Source organism: Protopterus annectens, chromosome 5.part0 (assembly GCF_019279795.1).
Source record: "Protopterus annectens isolate FY-2018-M chromosome 5.part0, PAN1.0, whole genome shotgun sequence".
Lineage (NCBI taxonomy): Eukaryota > Metazoa > Chordata > Ceratodontiformes > Protopteridae > Protopterus > Protopterus annectens.
This window is the reverse complement of record NC_056735.1, coordinates 906,194,997-906,220,042: the sequence shown is the minus strand read 5'-3', so window position 1 is coordinate 906,220,042 and position 25,046 is coordinate 906,194,997. Positions and strand designations below refer to the sequence as shown.

The window sequence follows — 25,046 nt, the reverse complement described above, 5'->3', positions numbered from 1 at the left end:
TAGTTAAGTGGGGTTTGATTACAGCACTTATCAGTGAGTGATTCATAACCTGATAGCAAAAAATAATACAGTCAGCACATTCATCTGTAAAATATACAGTTTGTAAATGTAAGCCCCTTCCTCTTTACAGCAAGGGAGACAAACAGCTTGTCCATCTTCCTGAACTTGTGCACCCATTTCAGATAACATCTGCATTAATGGAGAACATCCAAGAAGTGAAGGAAACTTACCTTTTTTCTACTGCTAAAAGGTACTGGTCAAACTCAGTGCAAAGGTCACTTTCAGAAGAAACCTTTGCTCTGCCTTCAGGGCACAAAGTCTTCATGAATGAGCACATATAGTTATCTGCACTATTGTTTGAATCTATTAGATCCAAGCAGATGTAATGGGCAGTAGGAAACAACTCTTGCAAATTCCTCTTCCTTCAACACCATCAAGCTGACAGACTCAAACAGGTCATGAGCAAATTAAAGTTCAAGTCACATGAAGGTGAAGGAGTGTTAAAAAGGACTAAAATGCAGCTCTCTCTTGAAGGAACTGCCTTATCTGTTGGTTCTGGGTCACAATCCTGCTCTCCTCAAGGGGATGATCTGCAGAAATAATTGGCATTATCACCCTTGCTGTGGAACAACTGAGGCTCCATTTAAGAGGGGCCTTAGATAAGTCAAGATTACCTTCAAGCTAACTGAGTCAAGAAAGTGCAGGGCACCATTCTTTACAAAATTTCAACCACTTCCAGCTTGTAACACAGCCCAATAAGCTGACAGGATTCAGGAGTACATTTTAGAAGCCAGTCGCAGAGGTGCAGCTGGCTGCCGCCACAGCTGTTGAGATATCTCAGGCCTGAGCAGAAGAGTTTACTGGGTTGAATTTACTGCACTGCCAGGGACCTGCTGAAACAATGATGCTCTCAGTCCCCAACAGATGACAAGAATGGGTTTTGGCATTTCCGGTCTAATCTTTGTAATGTAGATTCAGAAAGACTAGTGGGAATGCATACAGAAATGTCTTATGCCTCAGGATGGAAAATACATCTATTACTAACTCTCCCCTGTCTTGCTTCATCAAAAAGAAGAAAGGGAAGACTGCATCCAATTAGATGAAGATCAGACTGTACTCTGAAATGCTTCACTCACTAGATGAGCATCAAGCTCCACAAGAAAAGCATCAATCATCAGAATCTTCTGAGGAGTTGGCTACAGAAAAAGATGTGTTAACATGTTGGTGTGGATTGTCCACCATTACAGAACCCAGCAAAAAAAGGGTCTGACACCAAGAAATGTGTGTGCATGTGGCAGCTGTGCAACCAGTAACATCTCACAGTCTAGTGGAGTACCCACATTCTTTGGCATACAAACAGTAACACAAAGATCAAGGGAGGCATCAAATCCAAAGGAAGCAACAGATTTATTCGGGCTATGCTTTGTTCTCTGCCAAGCCAGCCACGGCCATGACCTTCCTGACCCTCTCCAAGAGCAAGAATTGGAAGTGGATACTATCCATGTCTGTATCTATGCAGCTCATCCCTTAACCTACAGGGACTGCAGCCGATAAAGTTCACAATGTAGTAACAGTTATAGGGAATTCCTGGATAAAGCTATCAGAAGCCAATCAACCTTGTAAAGAAGATTAATTTCCTGCAAGATTTCAACTATCATGGCCAGCATCTTGGTAAACACTGAAATACAGTTATATAACCATATTTTGCCCTGAAAGTGACTTCCATCCAGAGAAAACTGGAGGAATCACTTTTGTGGATCTGAAATGATGATATGCCACAAAGAGTCCATAATGTTCAGCAACACCATTCATTTGTCCTGAGGTAGCAAACACATAAGATCCTGAAAAGTCAGTGTTTAGATCCAGATGTTCTTGATTTGCTAAATGAAGTTGCTGTATTTCTGTGTGGGACAGGAGTCACCTCTTTCAGAATCTGGAAAAGGCAGGAATAGAAGCAGTAACAAGTTTCTGAAAACAAGACAGCCTATATCATATTTTCAGCAGTAAAGTCTGTGTCTGACAAAACAGTTCTGTTAAAACCATCTATTCTTAAAACAGAGCTATTCCAGAAAGAATTTGTAAGATGAAGGACATGGCTGAGAATAATCAAATCTGTAACCTACTCCTCCTTTATGATGGTTCTCCAACTCAGGACCAACTGAGAACTGATTGTACACAGGCAGTCCAAAACAAGAATCAGGAATGCTGTTATCTGCAGCCAGTGGGGGAGTCATTCTTCTGGGTAAGCAGAATGGCACAAGAAGAGACTTGATTGTGTGGCATTTCAACATCTTCCTCAGTTGGAGAAAAACTTCCCTTTTTGGGACTGGCTAAATTTAAGAGAGAAAAAGAAGGTAATAGAATGTCGGCCAAAAGAGGGAAAATTTTGTTTCCTCTTCAGGAGCTCCTCAAATAGATTCTGATCAACATGACAAGGCTGAACTTTCCCATTAAAATGAGTATTCAGAATTAAGTTTCTGAGTTCCTACTTTGTTCTTTCTTATTAGAAGACAAAATAATCTCATCCAAGCCATCCTGTGCCAGCACATTGTTGAGATTTCAGCCCCAGCAAAAGCAAAGACACAGCTACAGTTACAGCAGCTTATAATGACAGCCTGCTCTGGATGCTGTCCTCAAGTTTTTCAAGTGCCATTTTCACAAGATATGGCTGGTACTTGAACAGATTATATAAACAGTTGAGGGCTATAAGCACTAATGTAACAGAAGTATTACCATCCCTTTACAAAGTTACAGGCTCCTTATCAGGTATCAAGGCTGTAAAAATAGTCTCTGTGTCTTGTAGACTGAAAAGCTCATAAAGGAGTTAGCACAACTATTCTTGGAAATGGGCTGTACCCACTCAGGTGGGGGGCTTTTAAACAGCATCTTCTTTCTTGGAGGCCAAAAGGGAAGAGTGCTTCTTGACTGTCTGCAGAGTATCCTTGAAAAATGGCTCCCTAACAGGATGATTCAGTGCTCTTCAAGTTTCCTCTTCACACATACACACACACTCGCACATATACACACACCCTGTAAGGTATTTCTCCAGAGAAAAAGTAGGACTGCAAGGTCAGTCTGTGCTTTTCTTCATAAAGCTAATAGCCTCTCCACAGAAGGTATTGTCTAGTGAGGTGGTGGACGCAGTGTCCTAGTTAATCTCGTAGAGAATGGCCTCTGGTACCTCTGACTCCTCACAGGAGTCTGATTATGAAAAAAATCTTGTTCCCCCCACTAAAAGTAAACAAAAGTTTGTCAATGCTCTTGTCCAAAGCCAGTTATGTACCTGAAACAAGCCATGTGTGAAGCAACAGGTGAAGAGGGTGCTTTCAAGCATCAACAGAGGGTGGACTACTGTGGTGGGAGACAGACACAGAGAGAGAGAGAGAGAGAGACTTGTACTTGACATACAGCTGGCTTCAGACCATATTTTCTAAAGGTGCTCACCCACAATTCCTACTCCAATATCCATCAAACAGTGATCACCTGTATGACGTCTAGGCCTTGCTCACACAGTCCTTGTCTAGTATAACTTGATGGACCTCCTTTAACCTGCAAAGACAAGCTTGGTTAGGTAGTGCAAACCAATGAGTTCAGGGGCCATTAGCAAGTGTTAGGCTGGTCAGCTGTAAGATCCAGCTGATCAACCAGGCTAGGTGTTGATGCCATCCTGAGATCAATTTTCTAGGCATATGGCTTCCCCTGGATGCTTCTTCTGTTGAGGTGAATGAATAGTTCAGACTAAAGATGTCACTGGTCAAACATAATTTTAAAACCTGTAGAGATCATGAGGTTGGTTTAAGAAATTACTTACCTGCATTAGAACTGGATTTGATTTACCCTCAGATGTGGTTATATTCTGACCAATGCCTAAGGCTTCAAGGTATACCCTACTGGTGGTCACCACATGAGGTGTCAACACTGCAGTTCCTTTGCTAGTATAGCAGGCCAGAAGTTGTTCCTTATGGCAGGAGTGGATCTTATTTGATACTTAGGCGTTTTTTATTGTTATTATCACCCCAACTCCCACCTATTAGACAGTACAAGCAATGTAGCTACGGACCTCAGCTGGTTATCTGCAAGTCATATGAACACTCCACTCACTTAGCAAATAAAGAAAATTCATTGACAAAAACAAGCTCATAAGCAGAACCATGTAAAAAGCTAAGATACGAGGAAGAGTGCTCATCAACCTGATGTGTAATATCACTTGGTACATAAACAGGGAAGTGTACAATCATGAATATGGCTCTTCCAGAGTTTTGCTGTATACTTCTTAACTTATGTAACAATTTGCATTTATTTATTTCCAAAGGTTAAATGAACAGGACCACTGGAATCTCTTTTTTTGCCATAACCTTGTTAGAGGCAAACGGTAAACAGAATTACAATACCTACAAAACTAAGATAAAAGTCTCAAGGTAAAATATCTTAACATGTTTATACTTAAAACCATTAAACAAATAGCAAAGAGCTCTCCCATCCATCCACCACTGACCATATCCAGATAGAAGAAACACTGTGACACAAAATAATGTCTGTGTGAAGGGCTATCATGTATAATACTACGCAATCACAGGAAGCATCCCCTAAAGAGAAATTTGCATACTGTGAAAACTACAGCAGAAGTGAGTGGTGAAGCATGTTGTTAGATGCAAGTGGGTTACTGGATTAATATGTTTTTTAAATTCTGTTTGCTCATTACTACACCCCTAAACCCAATATCATGATCAGCAGCATAACACAGCTTTCAACATCTAACAGAATGGAACAAGACAGGAATTAACAGTGCCAAATGGGATTTAGAAAGATCCTTTATGAATGCATCTCACTCTCTGCAGTGGGGTTCATTAATGAAACAGGAAGACACATGATTTGTTTGCAAGGAATTGTACAGAACTAATGGCTAATGGCTATTTGCCATCTTTAACTCACAAGTGGTACTGTCAATTGTCTCATTGACAGAGCTGTTGTGTCTTTCGGCTTATCCCGGTTAGGGGTCGCCACAGCGGAACTCCGGTCCGCTAATATTTGGTAGTGGATTTTTACATGCCGAGTTACCAGCCATGATGCACAACCTTCAACAAAGGCACGCTTATTCACGCATGCCTCCACACAGAAGACGCTCTAGCTGAGAATCGAACGGGACAATGTCTTGCTGTGAGGCGACAACGCTACCGCAGCACCACTACCGCGGACATGTCATGCAAAACAAAAGTCATGCTTAGATAAAATGTTTCTTCAATTACTGATTACTAGTGTTGACTGTTTTGCATGTCTAAAGATGGAATTTCTCTCCTTTTAAAATAAGTGAGTAAAGTCACAATACATCAAGGCTCTACAGCTGGATACACCAGTCCAGTGTTGGAGGAACAGTCCGTTTGACACACACAGACACACACAGCATTTAGATGAACAAATATTCATCATGACTGGTGCAGTTTTCCATTAATTAACAAATACAGGTTCTTAAACACATTTACAAAGCTATAGATAATCGACATAATTTTTCAGTGTACTCATCTCTGACAGGGTAACTCTTAGCTCTTATTTACCAACAATGTCCAGCTGTGCTTTATGCTCAGATATGATTTTCAAAAGTTAATGCTGTTGACTTTTAAAAAGCATGTTTTTCACGGGGACAATTCTAATAAGAAAAACTGCACATTGGCCACGATTTTTGACATTAAGGATTTGAGAGTTAGACAGCTGTCAGTTACTGAATTAACAGTGTTATGTTTAATATTGCTCCCACAGCTGGTGTCTCAGTGTTATTTTATTTTCCTCTTTCCTTTGGCTCATGACAAAGCATTCTCTCTTCAAAGTCTTAAATTAGGGAATTATACAAAAATGGTTGAAAACTGCTTATTTAAATCCTGGCTTATGGTCTATTGTTTAGTTTGCATTTGCTGCAAAGGGGGATTTCTCTTTACTCTCACACTGCAATGACTCTGAGCTTGACTTTTATTTATTTATTTATTTTATTTATTTAACATTTGTTGACCGGGAAAGTCTGACTAGGTTCCAGAGAGCCTGTTTTCAGCAGAGGCCCAGAGACAGATGCTCCAGATGCATGTCTTTAGAATTTATGTATTATGTACTACTATTTTAAGTAGAGAAGGGGACACAACACTTTGTAAAGGGGTGGTCTCTCTCTGAACAAAATATCATTATTTTTACTAAGTAGCAAAATGCAGTTTTGACCATTTATTTTTATTTTATTTTGAATTTGTTAACCAGGGTAGAGTACTGATCCCACTGCACCCATTTCAGTCTCAGCCAGGAGAAAACACGATTGATACATGACATTATATACAGACAGAATGCCAAAATGCAATATATACATATATTATATGCAAAGTGAATATCACAGTTCTTGTCTTGGAGCTTTTCTCCCCAGGCCTCCGCTGAAAATGGACATGACTCCAGTCAGACTATCCTGGTCAACAAATGTAAAATAAATAAAATAAATAGTTGGCTTGAGGGTATAAAGGCAATGGAAACATGACATTATATAGAGTGTGACTGCAAAAACACAGTATATACATGCCTTAAATATAGAGTGGTATCAGAACTGGCATGCCGAAAGAATCACAATCAGAAACTGAGTCTGACTAAGGTATGTAGACAGAAGAAGGGAATCAATAGGTTATGTTATATAACCAGAGAGACAGCAGTTGCATTTCCCTAGAGTCTTGAAATGTGCTTTTATTTGAGTATGGAAAGTGGGGTAAAGGGATTGATCTTTAAGAAAAGAAGGGAGAGATCCCCATAGTTTTGGACCAAGTACTGAGAAGGCATGGACTGTGCAATGAAGGCTGGATTGTGAGGTTTGGAGGAGAGTACATCAGTGGTTAAGATGTGTAAGGTTGTATACTGGTACATCTCTGAACAGTCTGGATGTACAGGGAATGTGTCACTCTTGATTAGTTTACATAGCTGACAGGCAAGTGGAAAGTCATCACATTGTTTCACAAGTAGCCAGTTAACTTTTAAAATGTCTGTGCAGTGGTGTTCATTTTTTGGGAAGAGAGTGATGAATCTACAAATGGCATTTCAAATGAAGTGAATGGTAAATATATATCTTTTAGAAACTGCAGCAATTAGCAGGATAAAATATTCTAGCTGAGCCAATAAGAAACCTTTATGGTCTGGATAGAAAAGGGGAGATTCTATTAGCCCATAATAGGACAGAGTTAGTGTTTTTATTTTATTATTTATTTTTATTTTTAGTTATTTTATTTAAATTTGTTGACCGGGAGTGTCCGACTGGACGTAGGTCCATTTTCAGCGAAGGCCCGGGGAGAAAAGCTCCACAGTTAAAATAAACAGACAGTAGTTACATTGGATTACATAGTGATTAACAATTTAACATAGCAATTACTTACAACATATTTACAGATGAAGAACATAGTACATCAGTAGACAACTAGAATCTTTATCTGTGAAGTACATAACAGGCATTAACAAATGTTACAATGAGAAGTTCCTGCTGTATAATTAGTACTAGGCTTATGAGCATCTGAGCTTGCTACAATCAAGGTAGTTAGTGGAGTGGAAAGAAAGGTAGTGGTTGAATGGGGTGGATGATATTAGAGTGGGAGTTGCAAGGGCATAGCCAGCATGTTTTTAGGTGCACTTTTAGTAAAGCTTTGAAGTGGGTGCATGATGGTGCAGAGGTAATTGTGGGTGGGAGTGAGTTCCACAATTTGGCTATGGTGCAAGAGAATAGTGCTTCACCAGCAGAGTTATTGGCTTTAGTGATATGCAAGTGATTTTTGTTGCTGGATCTTAGTGGTCTTGTGGTGCGATAGGGTTGGAGTAGATTCTGGAGGGATGGGACATTTAGTGGATGGTTTACTAGTTTGTGGACGAGTGAGAGTTGATACCACTGAAGGAGGTGAGGGAGTTCAAGCCAGCCCTGTTCAGCAAGTGAGAGACAATGGTGACTACGGTAGGATGTCGCTGTGGTGAATTTGGCGATTTTGTTGTAGCAGGTCTCAAGCTTGTTTAGGTCGCATTGCCTTAGGTTGGTATATATTTGAGAGGCATAAAGTACGGTGGAGATAAGGTGGGAATTTGCTATTGAAATTTTTGCTGCTTTGGTGAGAAATTGCTTATTTCTGTATAACGCTCCTAGTTTTTTGTGGACTTTTTTTATGGTCATGGATATGTGAATGTCAAATTTTAGTTTATTGTCTATTTCCACTCCTAGCAATTTGGTGTGTTCAGTTGGGTATATAGTGGTGTTGTCTTTTGCTGTGATGTTAAAGTGAGAGTTGTTTTGAGTATGTTTGGTAGGTTGGAAGATGAGTAGTTTAGTTTTGTTTGGGTTGAGTATTAATTGGGCATCGGCTAACCATGTTTCAAAAGAGGAAAAGGCTTCCTGTGTGACTTTTTGCAGTTTTGGTAGGGACTGGGCTGAGCAGATGATGATTGAGTCATCTGCGTATTGTATGAGTGTGCCATGTTTGGTGGCAGAGGCTAGATTATCGGTGTAAACAGAGAAGAGTAGGGGTCCAAGGATGGATCCTTGGGGAACCCCTATGGAGACAGGTAGTTGGGGAGATATGTCATTATGCCATACAACGGATTGTTGGCGGTCAGACAGGTAACTCTGAAACCAGTTGGTGACTGATTGTGAGAAGGATAGGTTATTGAGGACAGAGATAAGTTGTTTGTGTGGGACCATGTCAAACGGTTTAGATAGGTCTAGGAAAGTAGCAGAGGAGAGATAGCCATTTTTTTATGCTGAAGGATAGTGTTAGTAATGGAGAGTAAGGCAGTGGTGGTGAAATGGTTTGGTTGGAATTGGTTTTGTGTATGTAGTCCAGTCGCAGTTGGAAATTTAGGAAGGAGTCCAACCATACCCCTAGGTATTTGAAAAAAGTGACATTTTCAATAGTGTTATTAGGACGATCAATGATTTTTAGAGGCCTGGAGATAGAAGTAAGCTTTTGTCTATGCCAAAAAGCACTGTTTTTGTTTTAGAGGAGTTTAGTAGTAATTATTTATCACTGACCTACTGAATAAGGATATTAAAATCAGCCTGAAGTTTGAGTTCAAGAGAAGAGAAAAGACAGAATGGCTGGAATGGAATAGGATGATGTCATCAGCATAAAGGAGGACAGGAAGATGAGGAAAGTCAAAAGAAAGTTTGTTAATGTAAATAGAAAAGAGGAGAGGTGACAAAATAGATCCCAGAGGGACACCTTTCTGCAGAGGGATTGATGTAGAGGTAGATGAATTGAAATTAACTGAGAAGTAGCAGTTAGGTAATTTTTAAACAGGGAAGTGTGTCATCACTAATGCTTATTTCAGTAAGATGGTCTAGAATAACTGAGTGATCAACAAGATCAAAGACTCTGGTGAGGTCAATAAAAATTGCTCCTGTAATTAAGCCTTTGTCCCTTCCAAGAAGAAAGTTGTTGCTAAGTGCCCAGACAGCTGTGGATGTACTGCGACCAAACCAAAAGCCATACTATGTTTAAGAGAGAAGGTAGTACTGACTGATGCTGTAAGTGAGTTGCAAATAAAGTAATTTTTCCAGAATCTTTCCTAAGGTAGGGAGAAGAGAAATGGGCCGAAAGTCTGATGAACTGGAGGGACTGGAGAGGTTATACACTGGCATTCTTAGAGATATTAGGCATAATATTAACAGTAAAACACAGGTATAGATATGTTTCAACAGGGTAATAATATTGTCTCTACAATGATAATTAAACTATAGGTGAAGGTTGTCAATAGCAGTAGAGCTATAAAGTTTAATCTGTTCAAGCAGACGGCAGATGTCCTTGGATGTGCTAGACCTGAAGTAGAGTGAAAGGATGTACAGACAGAAGGTGGAAGTGTCAGATGCAGTTTGAGATGGGCTAGAGAAAGGGCTGGGATGGTTGCTGAAATGAGAAAGGAAATCAGAGGCAGAAAGTTGAGAGGATAAGAAATTCACAGAGGGAAAGATCTGCCATCCTGTAAGATGGTTGACCTCTTTCCAAAAGTTTTTGGGTGATTTTATTAGTAATGTTTGGTATGATTTCATCAGGTGACTTTTATGATGATGTATAGCTTGCTTGGCAAGGTTGTGTGACATCTGTTTATACTAGTAGGAAGTGCTTATCAAGAGTGCCATGCCTTGTTTCTGAATTGTAGAAGAGCTTTAAGCTCATAGGTTAATCACTTGTGCATTTTAGGTTTGTATAGTCTTTTGATTACTGGGAAGCAGGAGTTTTACAGGTCAGTCAGTACAGAGGTAAGTAATTCTGCAGCACTGTTTGGGTCAGATGAATTCAAAACTGGTGACAAGTCAATTAAGGAGAGAATGGACTTGTATGTTAATGTTACTCTCTGATTTATTACAGAAAGATATAAGCTTTGGGGGGTACATTTACATCCAGATGATGTAACTAACACACACACACACACACACACACACACACACACACACACACACACACACACACACACACACACACACACACACATCACATGGACAAATATGTTCATTTATGACAGTTAGATCTCCTTAACAATATCAGCACGGTAGAAGTGGTGGAAAACACAATTTCTACAACAGGAGAGTGACAAAATGAAAAACTATGAGCACAGACTGTAGACCATTAAGTACTCTACAAATAATGTTGTGGCAGGAAGAGAGCTCAAAGTAAATATGTGCAGCTATTGTAGAGTGGGGTCAACAAAACAAGAACCATTTCCCTCTTAAATTAGAGTAGAATCATATGAATCCGGTATTTTATCACAATGTTTCAGTTAAGAAATATGTGAGAAATTGCTTTATTTGAAAAAGACCTACTGGCAACCAAACAAGACAGCAGACTGTATAAGTGTGTGGGAGGCACTACAGATATAAGATGATGATATGGAAAATTGTGAGATGCTTACACCAAATTAGACTCCATGAAGTGTCTTATGTAAATGGAAACTAGAAATTACCAGTGAGCTACAAAATCCCACTTTCTGCTTACTTTGTTATTTTTAATTGCACTACTACTGCTGATTCAGCCCATTCTTTGGAATTATTTCCTATGTCACATTTTTGACTGTGAAAAAATGAACTGCTTGCATCCACTTAACTGTGAGCTGTTCTTCAAACTGCAGACTTAATTATTAAGCAGGCAAATGTATGAAGCTCTGTAATTTACACTGAAAAGAGCTATGTAATTAACTCAAACCATGTAGTCAGCATCTACATACTTACTAATTTGCAACGTACATTTTGATGCAGTAATTCTTGCACACATTATGAACAGCAACAATTACAAAGATTTCTAGAACAACATTATTTTCATTACTTATATGAACTGTCTGGTTACACATTTACGACTTTAGTAATCCTGATCACACTACTTTCTGGATGTGATTTCTGCTGCAAGCATTCAATGCCTTATCTTTTACGTCAGTCTGCTTTGACGTGTTTCACCATTTCAACACTGAACACAATTTTTTTCAAGTTTTCCCTTATAATAAAGAATAATCCCAAGCAAAACAAAGGTCTCAGGTTACTTGCCTTAAAGGAAGAATTGCAATGAGAATGGCTTTTTCGTGTACATGCCAACCAAACAAAAAGGACCCCAGTGCACAAAGAATCAGGCAGTGGAGAAAACCATAAGGTCCACGACATTTTAGCCACAAACAACAGACAGCAGGCTAGAAACAAACAAAAACAGGAATATTAAAAAGCTATGATGTGAAAACACTTTAGTGAATAAATGAAGCAGCACTTCACAAATCAAATCTGGGACTATGTGGGTAATATCTGATTTCAGCTGCTAAATCAGTGTTCCCTGCTTCAATGGTTCTAACAAAACAGTCTAGAATAGACATTCATTCAGCATAATAAATGTATTACAATGATTTTCGGTAAACGGCACATTTTTTTCTAGGCAATCAACCATAAATAATCTCATCTGACAGTTTAGATCTTCAGGAGAAAAATCTTGCCACAAGTACATCATCAAAACCTGAATGCAAACCTGACTGAAGCTCCAATGGAGTGCTGCCAGCACAGCAATGAAATGGTTAATGGTGCTGGTGCTGCTGCTCCTGGGTTCTCATCTGGCCTCTAGATGTGGTATGGGTGGAAGTTTCATGGTTTTCCTGTCCGTCAGTGGGTTTTCTCTAGGTACTCTTGTTTCATCCTACATCTCAAGAATATGCTGTAGAGACGGACTTGTTTAGTCTAATAAAATAAATTACCCACAGGCTTGTTTTGTAGACATCTTCATCCCTTTAAAGATGTACTTGGCTTAGTGGGAAGTACAATTGTGCAAGGAAAGTACAACTATGTAAGTTGCACATATCCATAACAGTAGCTATTTGAATTCCTTGCTGCTGAAATAGCCTTTAGGCTATGTGAGTTGTGCCTTGCCCAAAACACAACCAGCCCAGCTTCACAGACCTCTGGCTCCCCTCTCACATTTCCACTCTGACTGCTGATTGGTCAGCTCTAAGGAGGGAAAATCAGAAGTCAGCGTGGAAAATCTTCAGGACTTTCATTCCCAAAAGCTAAATAGCACATTCATGCTGAACTATCCAAACAAGAAATAACCACCAAATTAATTCCCAGCAATAACTATATACAATAATGGAGGGATGGAGGGTGGCTGCAGCTAATGTAACAGTGAGGAATCTGAATATTTACTGTTATGGGTAAGTAAAACTTACACAAGTGTACTATCTTCATCATTCTCACTGCTCTACTAGTCTTTAGGGCATATTGACTGATTACTAAAGCCTATCCAACCTGGAAGGATATGAATCCAGGAGCCCTGAAGAATGGTCCTAGCAAAGACAACCCTAGATCTAGAGTAAGAATCAAGTTCATAATGCCTTGTAAAAGTATTTAAAGAGGACCATGTAGCTGCCTCTAGTATTCTTTGAGGTTTCACCCCTTTCCAATATGCCATCAAAGAAAACAAGGCTTTAGAAGATTATACCTTGATCCTGCCTGGAACTGTTTTTTTCCAATATGCTATCAAAGAAAACAAAGCTTTAGAAGATTGTGCCTTGATCCTGCCTGGAACTGTTTTTTCATGGTGGGAATAACAAAAACAAATAGCAAGGGATAACCACCAAGAAACTGTCTGTATTGGCAAGGGTTGCCATTTCTGCCCCAAGCACTTACCTCTGTCAATATAATACCTGAGCTGCCTGTGCATGTCCAGAGTATGGAGAATCCCTTCTTCCTGGCTTAAATGTTCAGGAAGAAATACAGGATTCCAAATAACTCTAAAACTAGCAATTTGTTCTTAAAATAACCCTATCCCTATGGATTATCAAACAGGGTGCACCCATTATGAGAGCTCACTACTCAGAAACTCTCTTACAGATAACAGAGCAATAAGCAAAACTGTTTTCCAAATCATGAACCAAAAAACAACCATATGAGATGGTTCAGGAGACAGATTTAACTCTCCAAGCACAAAGTACTGATACCAACAAGTTGTCCCCTATACACTCTGTGGTCTTTAAAGCAAAACCACTTTCTAAAGCAGCTTAATGAAATTCTGCGAAAAAAGAGGAGGCTCTATGTGCAAACATGCTGAAATGGCCTACAAATACACCTTGCTAAAGGAGTAAGAGAGGTTAGAGGACAGTAACTCGCACAAATAGTAGCACCAGAGGTGCATAATCCCTGATCGTACCATGGTTATTGGAGTAGCACCGACTAGAAAATCTTTTCCATGTACTAACATATGATTTCCTAGTAGCAGGACTTATTGCCACTGTTAGTACCTGCTGTATGTTCTCAAAAACAAGATGCCTAAAAGGTATCAAAGCTGAATCATTCATGCAGTTAGTTGTTGTTTCAGAATGGGGTGTATCAAACTCCCCCATTCTTGATTGAGCAGATACAATCATTGAGGAAGCTTACAATAATTGCCCTTGTTTAATTCCATAAAAAGGGAGAATCGCTGTTGCCTCAGCCAGAAGGGAGTCATCACATTGATTTTTGGAGAGTCCTTTTTAATCTTCAGAATGACCCTGGATATCAGTAGAAAGGCTGTAAATGCATGAAGTAGCATTCCTATTCATAGGTTCATAGGTAGATACTAGGCTATCTGCCCTAGGGCATTTATAAGCCTAGCCAGAGTGTATTTGGCTTCCGCCTCCCTATTAGATTAGCCTACTGTGCCTCTGTAAAGTAGGTCACAGAAGGTACCCTTTTAAGATTAGTTTACTGTGCCTCTGTCTAGCAGGGACACAGGAGAGATCCCAGGGGTGAATTTGCGATTTCCCATCCACGCGTCCAAATTTCTCTTGAAGAGGGTCAGCGAGGGGCTATGTCTAACATGAATTGGGATTTTATTCCAGAGTGAGGGGAGCCTCTGGGAAATGAATCTGTCCCTCCAGCATGTCCCATTTATTTTTGTGCTGAGGTTTAGGTCCCTGGAGCGTGTAGCTCTAAGGGACTTGGATTTTTTGAGGTGGAGCATGTCCATTAATTCTGGGTTTGACATGGCTTTGTACGTCAGGCATAGATCGCCTCTGAGTAGGCGGTAAGCAACTGAATAGAGCTGGAGTTTCTTTAGTCGAGCTGCATAGGACATCTGTTTGTAGCCCATGATCCTCTTGGTGAGGTACTTTTGAGGTCTCTCCAGTTGCTGCAGGTGTCGGGTAAGGTACATCCCAAAAGGGGCATTGTATTCAATTATGGGCCTGATGAGTGATGAGTAGAGGGGCACAATGACCTCTCTTGATCTAGATGCAAACCCTTTCATGATAAGGTGGGCTATATAGAAGGTCTTTCTAACCACTTTGGCAACGTGATTATCAAAGGAGAGATTACTATCTACGTTGGTCCCCAAATCTCTAATTACTTCTTCCGTACTTAATGGATTACCACCTATGTGGTAATTTGTGGGCACCTTGTTTTTCCCAAAGGGGATGACTATGCACTTTTTAGCATTTAGCTTGAGGCCATGGTTCTGGCACCAAGCATCCGTTTCTGTGAGACCCTTTTGGAGGATGCTTGTGTCAGCTGGAGATTTGATTATGACCCCCAGTTTGCAGTCATCTGTGAACTTTGTCAGCCATAATCCCCCCGTGTTAGCCTGAACCTCAGAGAAGTATATACCGAACAAGAGAGGTCCCAGAACTGAGCCCTGTGGGACGCCACTTGTAACTGGTTTGGATTTGGACATGGCACCTGCGATTCTGACCATGTGGTTTCTATCTCTGAGCCAGTTTGCAACTCATCTTGTGATATAGGGGTTGATATTTAAGCTGGTAAGCTTATTTATGATGCCCGAGTGGGGTATTGTGTCGAAGGCTTTTGTGAGGTCCAGGTAGGCTGTGTGGACTACCTTGCCCTCATCTATGGCTTTGGTAACTGTTTCAAAGAAATCAACTAGGTTTAAGAGGCAAGATCTGCCCTTAACAAAGCCGAATTGGGTAGGGTCCAGTGTCTGGAGGCTCCCAATGTCTTTGTTTATGAGTTCCATGATAATACGCTCCATAGCTTTACAGACCAAACTAGTCAGGCTTATGGGGCGATAGTTTCCGGGGTCCGTTGTGGCACCACCTTTGTGGAGTGGGACCACTGTAGCTGTACGCCGTTCTTTGGGTACATATCCTGTAGTAAGGCTAAGTTTGAACAGTGACTTAATGTGAGGGTTCAGTTCTTCTTGGAGCTCGTGTAAGACACAGCCTGGGACACCGTCCGGTCCCATAGATGCTGTGTTTTCTGCTTTGGAGAGGGCAGCTTTCACCTGTGCATCTGTGATGTCAGGGAGGTTACATTCAGTTGGGATAGGCATTTGCTCCTTTGGGGGGGAAGGGGGGTGGGTTTGCGCTGAATCTGTCTGCCAGGATGTTGGCTATGTCTGTAGGTTCGGTATATTTTGTACCGTTATGCAACAATTCAGAGCATATCTGGGAGATTCCGCCCATGTTTCTGACATAACTAATGAAGGCCTTGTGATTATCTTTAGTGTCTAGGGCAATTTTTCTTTCGAAACTGGCCTTTGATGATTTTATGAGGGATCGAAGTTTCTTGCTAATACCGATCAGAGATGCCTTCCCTTTTTGGGATTTTGCTCTGTCATGTAGTAGCTTCCTCCTTCTGTTGTATAGCTTATTTATGGCCGGGGTCCACCAGACTGGTCTCCTGTTTTTGGAGGAGTGAGTCTTGGTTTTATTTGGGATAGCACGATCCATGCATTCCTGCAGGTGCCCATAGAATGCATTTGTAAAGGATTCTGCGGATTGGGCTGTATTATCCTCTGGCCCAGGAGCTTTGAAGGATTCCACCTCAGTCTTGAGAAGTGCAAAGTTGGCTTTGGAGAAATTCTTTACAGTGATTTCCTTGGCTGGGGGTGGGGACGGGATATGGATATCCAGGGAAATTTGTTTATGGTCTGATCTTACCAATGAGGGGTTTACCTCTGGTGTGGAACATAGAGTCCCCATGTTGGTAATGACCAGGTCCAATATGTTGTTCCCTCTTGTGGGAGTGGTGACCAGTTGTTCCATTGCGTTAGAGTTTATAAATTCAAGGAACCGTTGGGCGAGGGTGTTTGAGCTTGAGTAGTTTTCCCAGTCAATGTTTGGGTAGTTGAAGTCACCCAATAACATAGTGTTTGGGGAGACCTTCATATTCTCCAGTGTTCTCAGGAATGCCAAGTGGGGTTCCTGTAATAGGGAGGGTGTTCTGTAGCAGGCTACAAACTGAAAGGCAGTTTTGCCCACTGTTAGATGCTTCGTGCAGTGCCACTAACCTGGAGGTGTAGGTATCTTTGATGAATATACATACTCCCCCTCCTTTTGTGCTTCGGTCTGAGTTTTGGGGCCGAAACGCATGGTATGAGTTATAACCTGGTAGTGCTGGGATGCTCTCAGGAGCCTTGAACCAGGTTTCTGTTACTGCACAGACATCGATTTTCTCCATACTGAGGAGAGTCTCGAGTGCGTGCATCTTGAGGTTTAGACTTCTGGCATTGAGTAGCATTACCTTTAGTTTTTTTATCTTTGGGCATGAAAAAGCATCTGTTCTCCAGACCTGCTTGCAAGGAATCCTGGAGACAAATATGTTGAATCATCTGTTTTGAAATGAGGCAGACCGATCTACTTGGGCTAGTTCTCATAACTGGATCAGTTCCTGGCAGATTTCCAGTTTAACTTCCATTCATGAGGATCTGTCCTGGTCCTGTTCAGCTTGTTTACAACTAGATTTATGATGGAATGTAGGAAGCTTGGAGGATTAAATACTGCTTCAAAGTGACTTTGCAAACTTCCAATGCCAGCCTGCACAGAGGGTAAGATGTGGTGACCCCCTGTTTCTTTATGCACTACATCACTGTGGTGTTATCTAGAATTACCAGCAAAGGCCCTGGGGACCACAGGTGATGAAAAGATTCTACAGCTGGATCACAGCTAACAACTCTTTCACATTAATGCGCTTTGGCCTGTCTCGCTTGTTCCAAAAATTCCTGCACTTTTACCATCAATGATAAAGCTTATCATGCAAAATACAATGCATGTGTTGTCACAGATTAAGCAGGGAATGTGAGAGAAAAAGGAAGGCCTGGATTCAGAGAAACCTGCACTCTCCATTAAAGTATTTCTCTCTTCACAAAGCTCAGTACTGGAATCTAGAAGTCCAGTGAATGGAAATGGGCTGTCCAAACAGCGTTTAAAAATCAATGTATTTTTCTTATGCGCAAGCCTGCAAGAGGAATCATGAGAATTATAAAAGCCACGAGCCCTAAAATCCTGAGACTCACTCTGGCTGAAATCAGGGATTGACAGGAGAAAGTCAGGAAGAGATTCACATACAACCCCACTTTTTCTTGAGGTAGGAATGTATTTGTGTGGACAAATTTATAAAGATTCCTAGAAACACAATCTTGTGACAGGAAATGAGAAAGAATTTCAGGAAATTTATCTGCAACCCAGGGTCTAAAGGGAGATTTCTTACCCATATAAGGAACTCCTGACACTTGGAAAAAAAAGACTTTGTTAAGATAAATCAGTTATCTAAATAAAGAAAGATGTATATTCTGTGCAGTGTGTGCAATGAGTAATTTCTGGAAGGACATTTTGTAAACTTGGACCAGTGAATAACCCAAAAGGTAATACAGAGAGCTCATAAAATAACCCATATGCAGAAAATGTTAGAAAACATCTGAACTCTGTGGCAATGGTAATGCTATGATAAGCATTTTTCGAGTCCAGAGTTACCACAAATCTCCCCTGAGGTATGACATATAACCCTTGCACAGTCAGCATTTTGAATTTTCATACCTTCACAAACAGATTTGAGAAAGGACAGACTGAGCACTGGTCTCCAAGAAAGCTCCTCCTTTGGTATAAGAAAAAAAAAAAGCTTGAATGAAAGTGTTTCCCCATTGAAAGAAAGCTGCTTTTTTAGCACCAGAAAAAAAATCTTAAATAAAGGCTTTTCCAAATGATCTGGGGTTACTTGTTCTATGACCCTCACTTAAAGCTACTGACTGATGACTGGAGGAAAAAGGGAAGTCTGATTTGCAGGATAAGGGAGGATTCCTAGAAATAGGAGGCAAGCCTTCATACTGCCATTTGTAATCCTCCTGAATGAGTTTTAGATCCCACTTGTCTGAAACAATCGGATGCCAAAAGGAAAATGGGAAATTAGGCTCTAGGACGCATTTGAAAGAGTGCAGAGAGATGGTGGTGGGGATGCTGCAATAGTCACTCTGAAGAAGTGGACTGTACCCTTTTCTGGAAGACATTCTCCTTTTTTTTCAAGATCCTTCCAGACACTTTTTCTTAAAATAATGCTAGCCAGGGGACTGTGCATGTGCCTTGTTTTGCTTTTGGAGCAAAGAACTACAGGATTTTGGAGACTTTGAGAAGGAGGGCTGAAAATTCTTATTGAATCCCTCAAATTTATTGCCCTCTTTTCTCAAATTGTTTGAGTACCAGAGTAAGCAGAAGGACCAAACAGAGCCTCCATAGTACAGGATAATTTAATATTTCAGATTTAACATCTTCAGAAAACTTACAATTATGTACCCAAGCACAACGACAGCATAAGCTGCTGTTGTGGACACAGAATTAGCACAATCATATACAATCTTAAAATAATGCCTAGAGAAGAGAAGCAGTAACAGAATTCATAAGACGCTTACTTCTGAAGATAAGACAGTGGTAGAAAATGTACCTTACACAAGCCACCAGGTTTCAACAAATTAGCCTGATAGCTAAAGTTGTGGAAGAATAAATTATTTTCACAAACCTGTTAAAAGCTTTTCTATCCTTAGCTGAAAGAGAAGGATTACCATTTATAATCTTCAGTTAGGAGCTGGACTACAAATAGAAATAGCTGCTGGGTCTGACCAGGGATAAGCAAACAAGTATTTGTACGACTAGGAAATATTATAAATTCTGTTTACCTTTTTAGGGGCTGAAAGTTTAATATAATGCATATTGCAGGCAATAAGAAAAACAACCTCCAAGGCAGGCAACAAAGGAGGAATAGGAATTGGCAGCCTAACTTCGTGACATGTTAAAATATTTCTTCAAAGATAAAAGGAACATCAACTTGCTCACACAAAAACAAATGACTAACTGAATAAGTCTCAGAAAAAGGAAATTCCTCTAAGGGACGTTTTAAGGAAAAACAACTTTCGTATGAATCAGAATCTTGGATTTGAGAAGAAAATATAGAAGATGCCCTATTCCTATCCCTTTCGTGTTAAGAAAAAATACCTATTTTTTTCCCCCAAAATTCCATTCATTCTCTAGAATTTTAATGCTTGCATTAAACCTTTAGCCAAAGTAATAAAGTCTCCCATATTAACATAAAAACACATTAAGGAAGATAAATGTTTACTTATTATTTATTTTGGGGCATTCCAAGAATGGGTCTGACTTAAGGATGGTACCTTATCCAGGGAATAGGTCTCTTCACTCAACTACTCAAGGATACAGTCCCCACTGATGCTCCCCTGTCCAAAAAAAGTGGCTCTCTCATGCCTGCTAAGGACACCTGAACAGTCGCAAAGTATGTGGTTAACCACTAGTCCATGGTGGCCAAAGAGACTATGCCAGAGGGATCCAGAGAACAAAGGGAGTGATCTGAAGAACAATAAATGACTACAACAGAGTTACCTACCAGCACTGAGGCATTGACTGAGCCCAGAGCAACAGCAAGGGCTCCTTCACTTCTTCCTGCTTTCCAGTAGGAGGAGCCATGTTCTTGCTAAGAATGAAGTCTGAACCCTGGAGAAGAGTACTGGAAGGATTCAGTAAGCAGGCAAGTTGTCAATGAAGTGTAACAAGCACAAAACAAACTAAAAACTTCTAATACCCAGTTCCTCAAAACAGAACAAAGTAGTAACAAATCAGCACAAGTCTGTCACAAAATAGTACCAGAAAATAGAAAAAAAAAACAGTTATGTGGAAGATTCCCAAATGGGAACTTTCCTGCCCTGAAAAAAAACACAGGAGCTGATCCTTAGTCCTCTAAAGCCCAAGAAGAGCACACAGGCTGCTGTTTTCTCCACAAAGGAGCTTGAGACACAACAGCCAGGATGCTCACATAGCTAAGGCTACTGCATCAATGATTTATGATGAACAATAAGCTGGTCAGATTTTCTAAAAGATTTTGCTCTACACATGTAACCAAATAGCTACCTTTAAGGATGAGAAGTATGCAAAAGTCACTCAAGTTAAGTTTTGAAGATATGGGAAGACAGAAGTTTTTTTTTTTTTTTCCACTATTTGTTCCTGGAGCCACAGCTGTAGTTATAATCATTTATCCCCTACTATGTGGCAGACATCAAAGTCCAGCTTTCCTCCCCTGAACAGGTGCTGGTACTGTAAGAGACTGGCATAAAGTGGGCAAAGGAAGAGATAGTACTCATTTCCATGGGCGAGTTAACCTCCTTAAGAATTCCTCCTTGTAAACAGATATTTTCCATCACATCTAGTCTTCACCACTGAATATTAACAATATGCATAACCCTGAAACACAACTCCAACTCACACGAAGATGCAAGCACCTCTTTATTTCTTCCCATTCATGGGCTAATTATCAAACCATAGCCATTTGGGTTACAGGTATGGCTCCATCTGTCTACATCAGGGATCTGGGTGAGAATTTGTTTTTGTTTATTTGGTTAGTAAGAGCAACATAAATAACATTTGGTAAAAAGAAGGGAGGATCTCTGGAAAGCAAATCCACTGTCTAAGAAAAATGGCATATAATGTTTTGAGATTGTACGAATATGGAGACCAGAAACCGATCTGGTCTATGTAGCAACTCTTAACAAAACTGATTTCCAAGACTAAAACTTCAAATTAATCAAATGTACAGATTCAAAGGGATGTTTAGTAGGAAAACTGTAGACCTCAGACAAAGGATGCCATTAAGTAACAATGGTAAATAAAAAAGTCAAGTCTCACAGAAGACACAGACGAAGTGTGGCATTGAAATTTTACTAAAAAAAAAAAGCCAGATCTTGTTCTCAGAAATGACAAAAATAGTCCATAACTAATGGCAATTTAGGTGGCAAATGAGGAACGTCCTTAGACTAACACCAGAAAGAAAATGTCTACCATTTCAACAGATAAGATTCCTTAGCAGTAGGCTTTCTGGCTTCACCACATCCACAAAGAAAACTGACCTATTAGGAATCAGAATACCAGCCCCTGGCTATAAGATAAAGAGAGTTCAATTTTAGTGGGGGAATTTTCATTTTGGTTGTGAGAGGAAATGTTACCTGAGAGATAACAACACTTGGAAAGCGTGCTGATAAAGATGGGAGGAGTACAGATGCGCTAGATGGAATGGAGCTACTAAACCCATCTGAAACTTTCCTTCACAGCTTTGTACAGGACCCTCTGGATAACAGGGAAAGCACACAGTAGACCTCTGCTCTAGTCCTACTAGAAGGCACCTTACACCCTTGTCCACAAAAAAAAAGTGAGAGAGACAGACACAGACACACACACACACACACACACACACACACACACACACACACACACACACACACATGCACGCACGCAAAAGGGAACATTTTATTGAGCCAGGATGCTCTGCTGATGGGCTGCCCACGTTTGTCAACTGGGTGAACACCAGAGTATTTAAGTACTATTTCAGATACAAATGATTTTGACTGCCAGAGTTTGCCAGAGTATTGGGCTCTTACAAGAACTTTGAAATTGATGACAATGCTAGATCCCAGGCATTCAGGAATATCTTCTAAAGATGAATGGAGTGAGTTCCACCATGTTCACTTATTCAGTATACTATTAGTACTGTCTGATTTTCACTACAAGTCATCTGGCTACATTTTTCCAGTTGCTGGTAGGCTGTGCAGCCCAGCATATCATAATGCCTGAAAAGTTTTGTCCTTGGGGTATTATAAGCAAGTTATATGACTTTTTGTAAATAAGACTGCCAAGATAAAGCCATGGATTTGTGACTGAACATTAAGTAGTTAATTTGGGGATTCAGTGGATTTTTGCTGGGCTGAGTATGTGATTTTTGATGAAGTTATAAAGGCTGTTTCAACCATGCAAACCAAATATCTACTGAGGAGTGGATACTGGACCCACAAGGCTGAATATGTCCTGAGTTTTGCCATTAAGCTATCATCTTATGGACTGTGGGATTATCGCTGAGAATCAGAGTGATTCCTACTTTTTGAAAGGCGGGCAAATTTCACCACAAGCCTTAAGTATATGCAAGAACCTGTCTGTATAATTATTGTGCCAGGTTTCTAACCTCCCTGGCAGTGTGAACATTGTCTCTTGGTGATGGTCACTGTTAAAGAGGCTCCCCAACTCCGTGTATAAAATGGGAAAAAGAGAGATAATGTCGATGCCATTTTTAACCTACTGTTTATTGAAAGGTTACTTAGAAAGTAGTGTATGCATAGAATAACTCATTTCTTTAAAAATAATGGTGTCTTGGACCATTGACAGTCTAGTTTTTTATTCAAACATGTTACTAAGACTACCTTCATTTGAGTGGTTACTGGCCACCTGATAGCAATGGATCACTAGTTGTACTCATTCCTGGTCCTCAGTACCTCTCTGTTGCCTCTGATAATGTGGATCATGAGATTCTTATAGGTTGCTTAAAATATTACTGCAGTTTTACTGGCAACATTCTTTACTGGTTTGCCTCCTACTACTTTAGATGCTTCCAAAGGGTAGTGTCAGGGATTAGTTCCTTTAGTCTTCTCTCTAAGGATTTTGGGGTGCCATTAGGATTCCATTCTGTCTCTCCTCTTACTGAAAGTCTATATGCTGCTCAAGGAGGTCATTAACTGTATCTGTGCCTGAATTTATTGCCTTCAACTTTTCTTGGGATCAATCTCACACTGCTTATTGCCTAATCACCTGAAACTCTATCAGGCAAAAACTGAGTCCCTGCTCATTTATGCCACCATCAGACTATCACATCTTCCTCTGACTCCTCCTAAATAATGTATCAGGGAAAGGCTTGGAATGCTTGTTTTGCATTAGTGACCTGGGTGCATTTCTTGACAACAAGCTAAAACTAAAGGATCAGGTTTCAGCAGCTGCCAAGACATCTTACTTTCATCTTAAAAATATAACCTAGATCAAATCCTTTATTTCATCTTCAGACTTGTGAACAATGGTTTAAGGACTGGTCTTCTCATGACTGGACTACTGTACAGGTGTTTCTACCTTTGACTTCTGGATGGTGAACTGATCCAGTTACAGTGGGTGCAGAATTCCACTTCTATTCTTCTGACTGGTATCTCTTAATCTAGACATACTGCTACTGTCTGGCTGGGATATACATTGTCTTCCAACTGTGGGTGTCATATCTCCGAAATCTAAATCCTTACTTGCTGTCCTCTCAAAAACAACTTCTGTTGAGATGTTAGCAAGTTCAACTTTGTCACTATGATCATTAGTCTTAAGTGGCATATTGAACCTTTAATCCTACAAGAGTTGTTACTCTGATTAAGAGTGCAGCAAACATTCACTGAAGTAAAGCATAAACAAATGTCCTTCAACCTTAGAACAATAACCAATACAAAACACATTTTAAAGATCTGGAGACTGTGAAAACACTAAAAGACAGAAATGCAGAAAGGTAATCTTTACTTGACACCAACAGCATAAATAATCTCCTGTGTGGTACAGTAATTGGAATATGCCAACAGGTGCCTTTGATATCCAGAACTTGACAGGCAAAAAGGAATTTTTGCAAAATCAAAAAGATAGTTTACTTTATAAGACAGTACACTCAAAAGTGACTTAAACATGGCACCAGTATATAAATCAATGGACAAAATTAGGATCTTGTATGATTTCCACTGCAGATAAATGTTCTGGAGCCTTAACATGAGAGGTGATATTCTTATTTATAGATTTATACTAATTTGGGAGACAGCTTGTTTAAGCTGCCAGTTTCTTTCTGGCATTAAAGTAATAAAGAAGAAAAACAGATGTGTTAAAAGGGATTTATTATCAATGTCCACAATATAACCTACCTCATTAGTTAATTTCAACATTTGACTGGTATGCCCTATACATACATACATATATATATATATATATATATATATATATATATATATATATATATATGTGTGTGTGAACATTTTTCCAGTAGGCAATGAAACAAAATGTATGAAACAATAATGACAAAACTGCCCAATTCAGAACATTTCATCATAAAATTCTACCCCCCAACACAGTTATATATACATATATATATGTATATATATATATATATATATATATATATATATATATATATATATATATATATATCAAACTAGAATGACAATAGTGTAAGCCATGGGCATCTTGCATAGCTTCTCAAACTTATTTTCAATTTCAGTTTTTTGCCTGACTTACTCTGGTTTGTGTTATCAGCCCAACTCAAAAACTGTAAATGCACAACAAAATAAACTAGGCAAACTGCATGTTTTAAGACTTCCAATTGTTAGTCCAAATACTGACAGACCCTCTCCTACATTCATCCTGAAACATCAAAACTATCATTGTAATCCAGGTGCTGTTAACTGGCCACTCTTGCTTCTCCACTGTCTGCAGTG

At 39.9% G+C, this 25,046-nt stretch overlaps 1 protein-coding gene across 2 annotated transcripts in view; it reads right to left on the bottom strand.

The window, feature by feature from the left end:
• ALG8 (ALG8 alpha-1,3-glucosyltransferase) overlaps window positions 1–25,046 on the bottom strand; it is a 625,276-nt gene that overhangs the window by 169,879 nt on the left and 430,351 nt on the right. For both annotated transcript variants that reach the window (XM_044072699.1, XM_044072700.1), the window contains one exon: window positions 11,522–11,661. In XM_044072699.1, coding sequence (XP_043928634.1) covers window positions 11,522–11,661 — 140 coding nt within the window. The remainder of the gene's footprint in view (window positions 1–11,521; window positions 11,662–25,046) is intronic.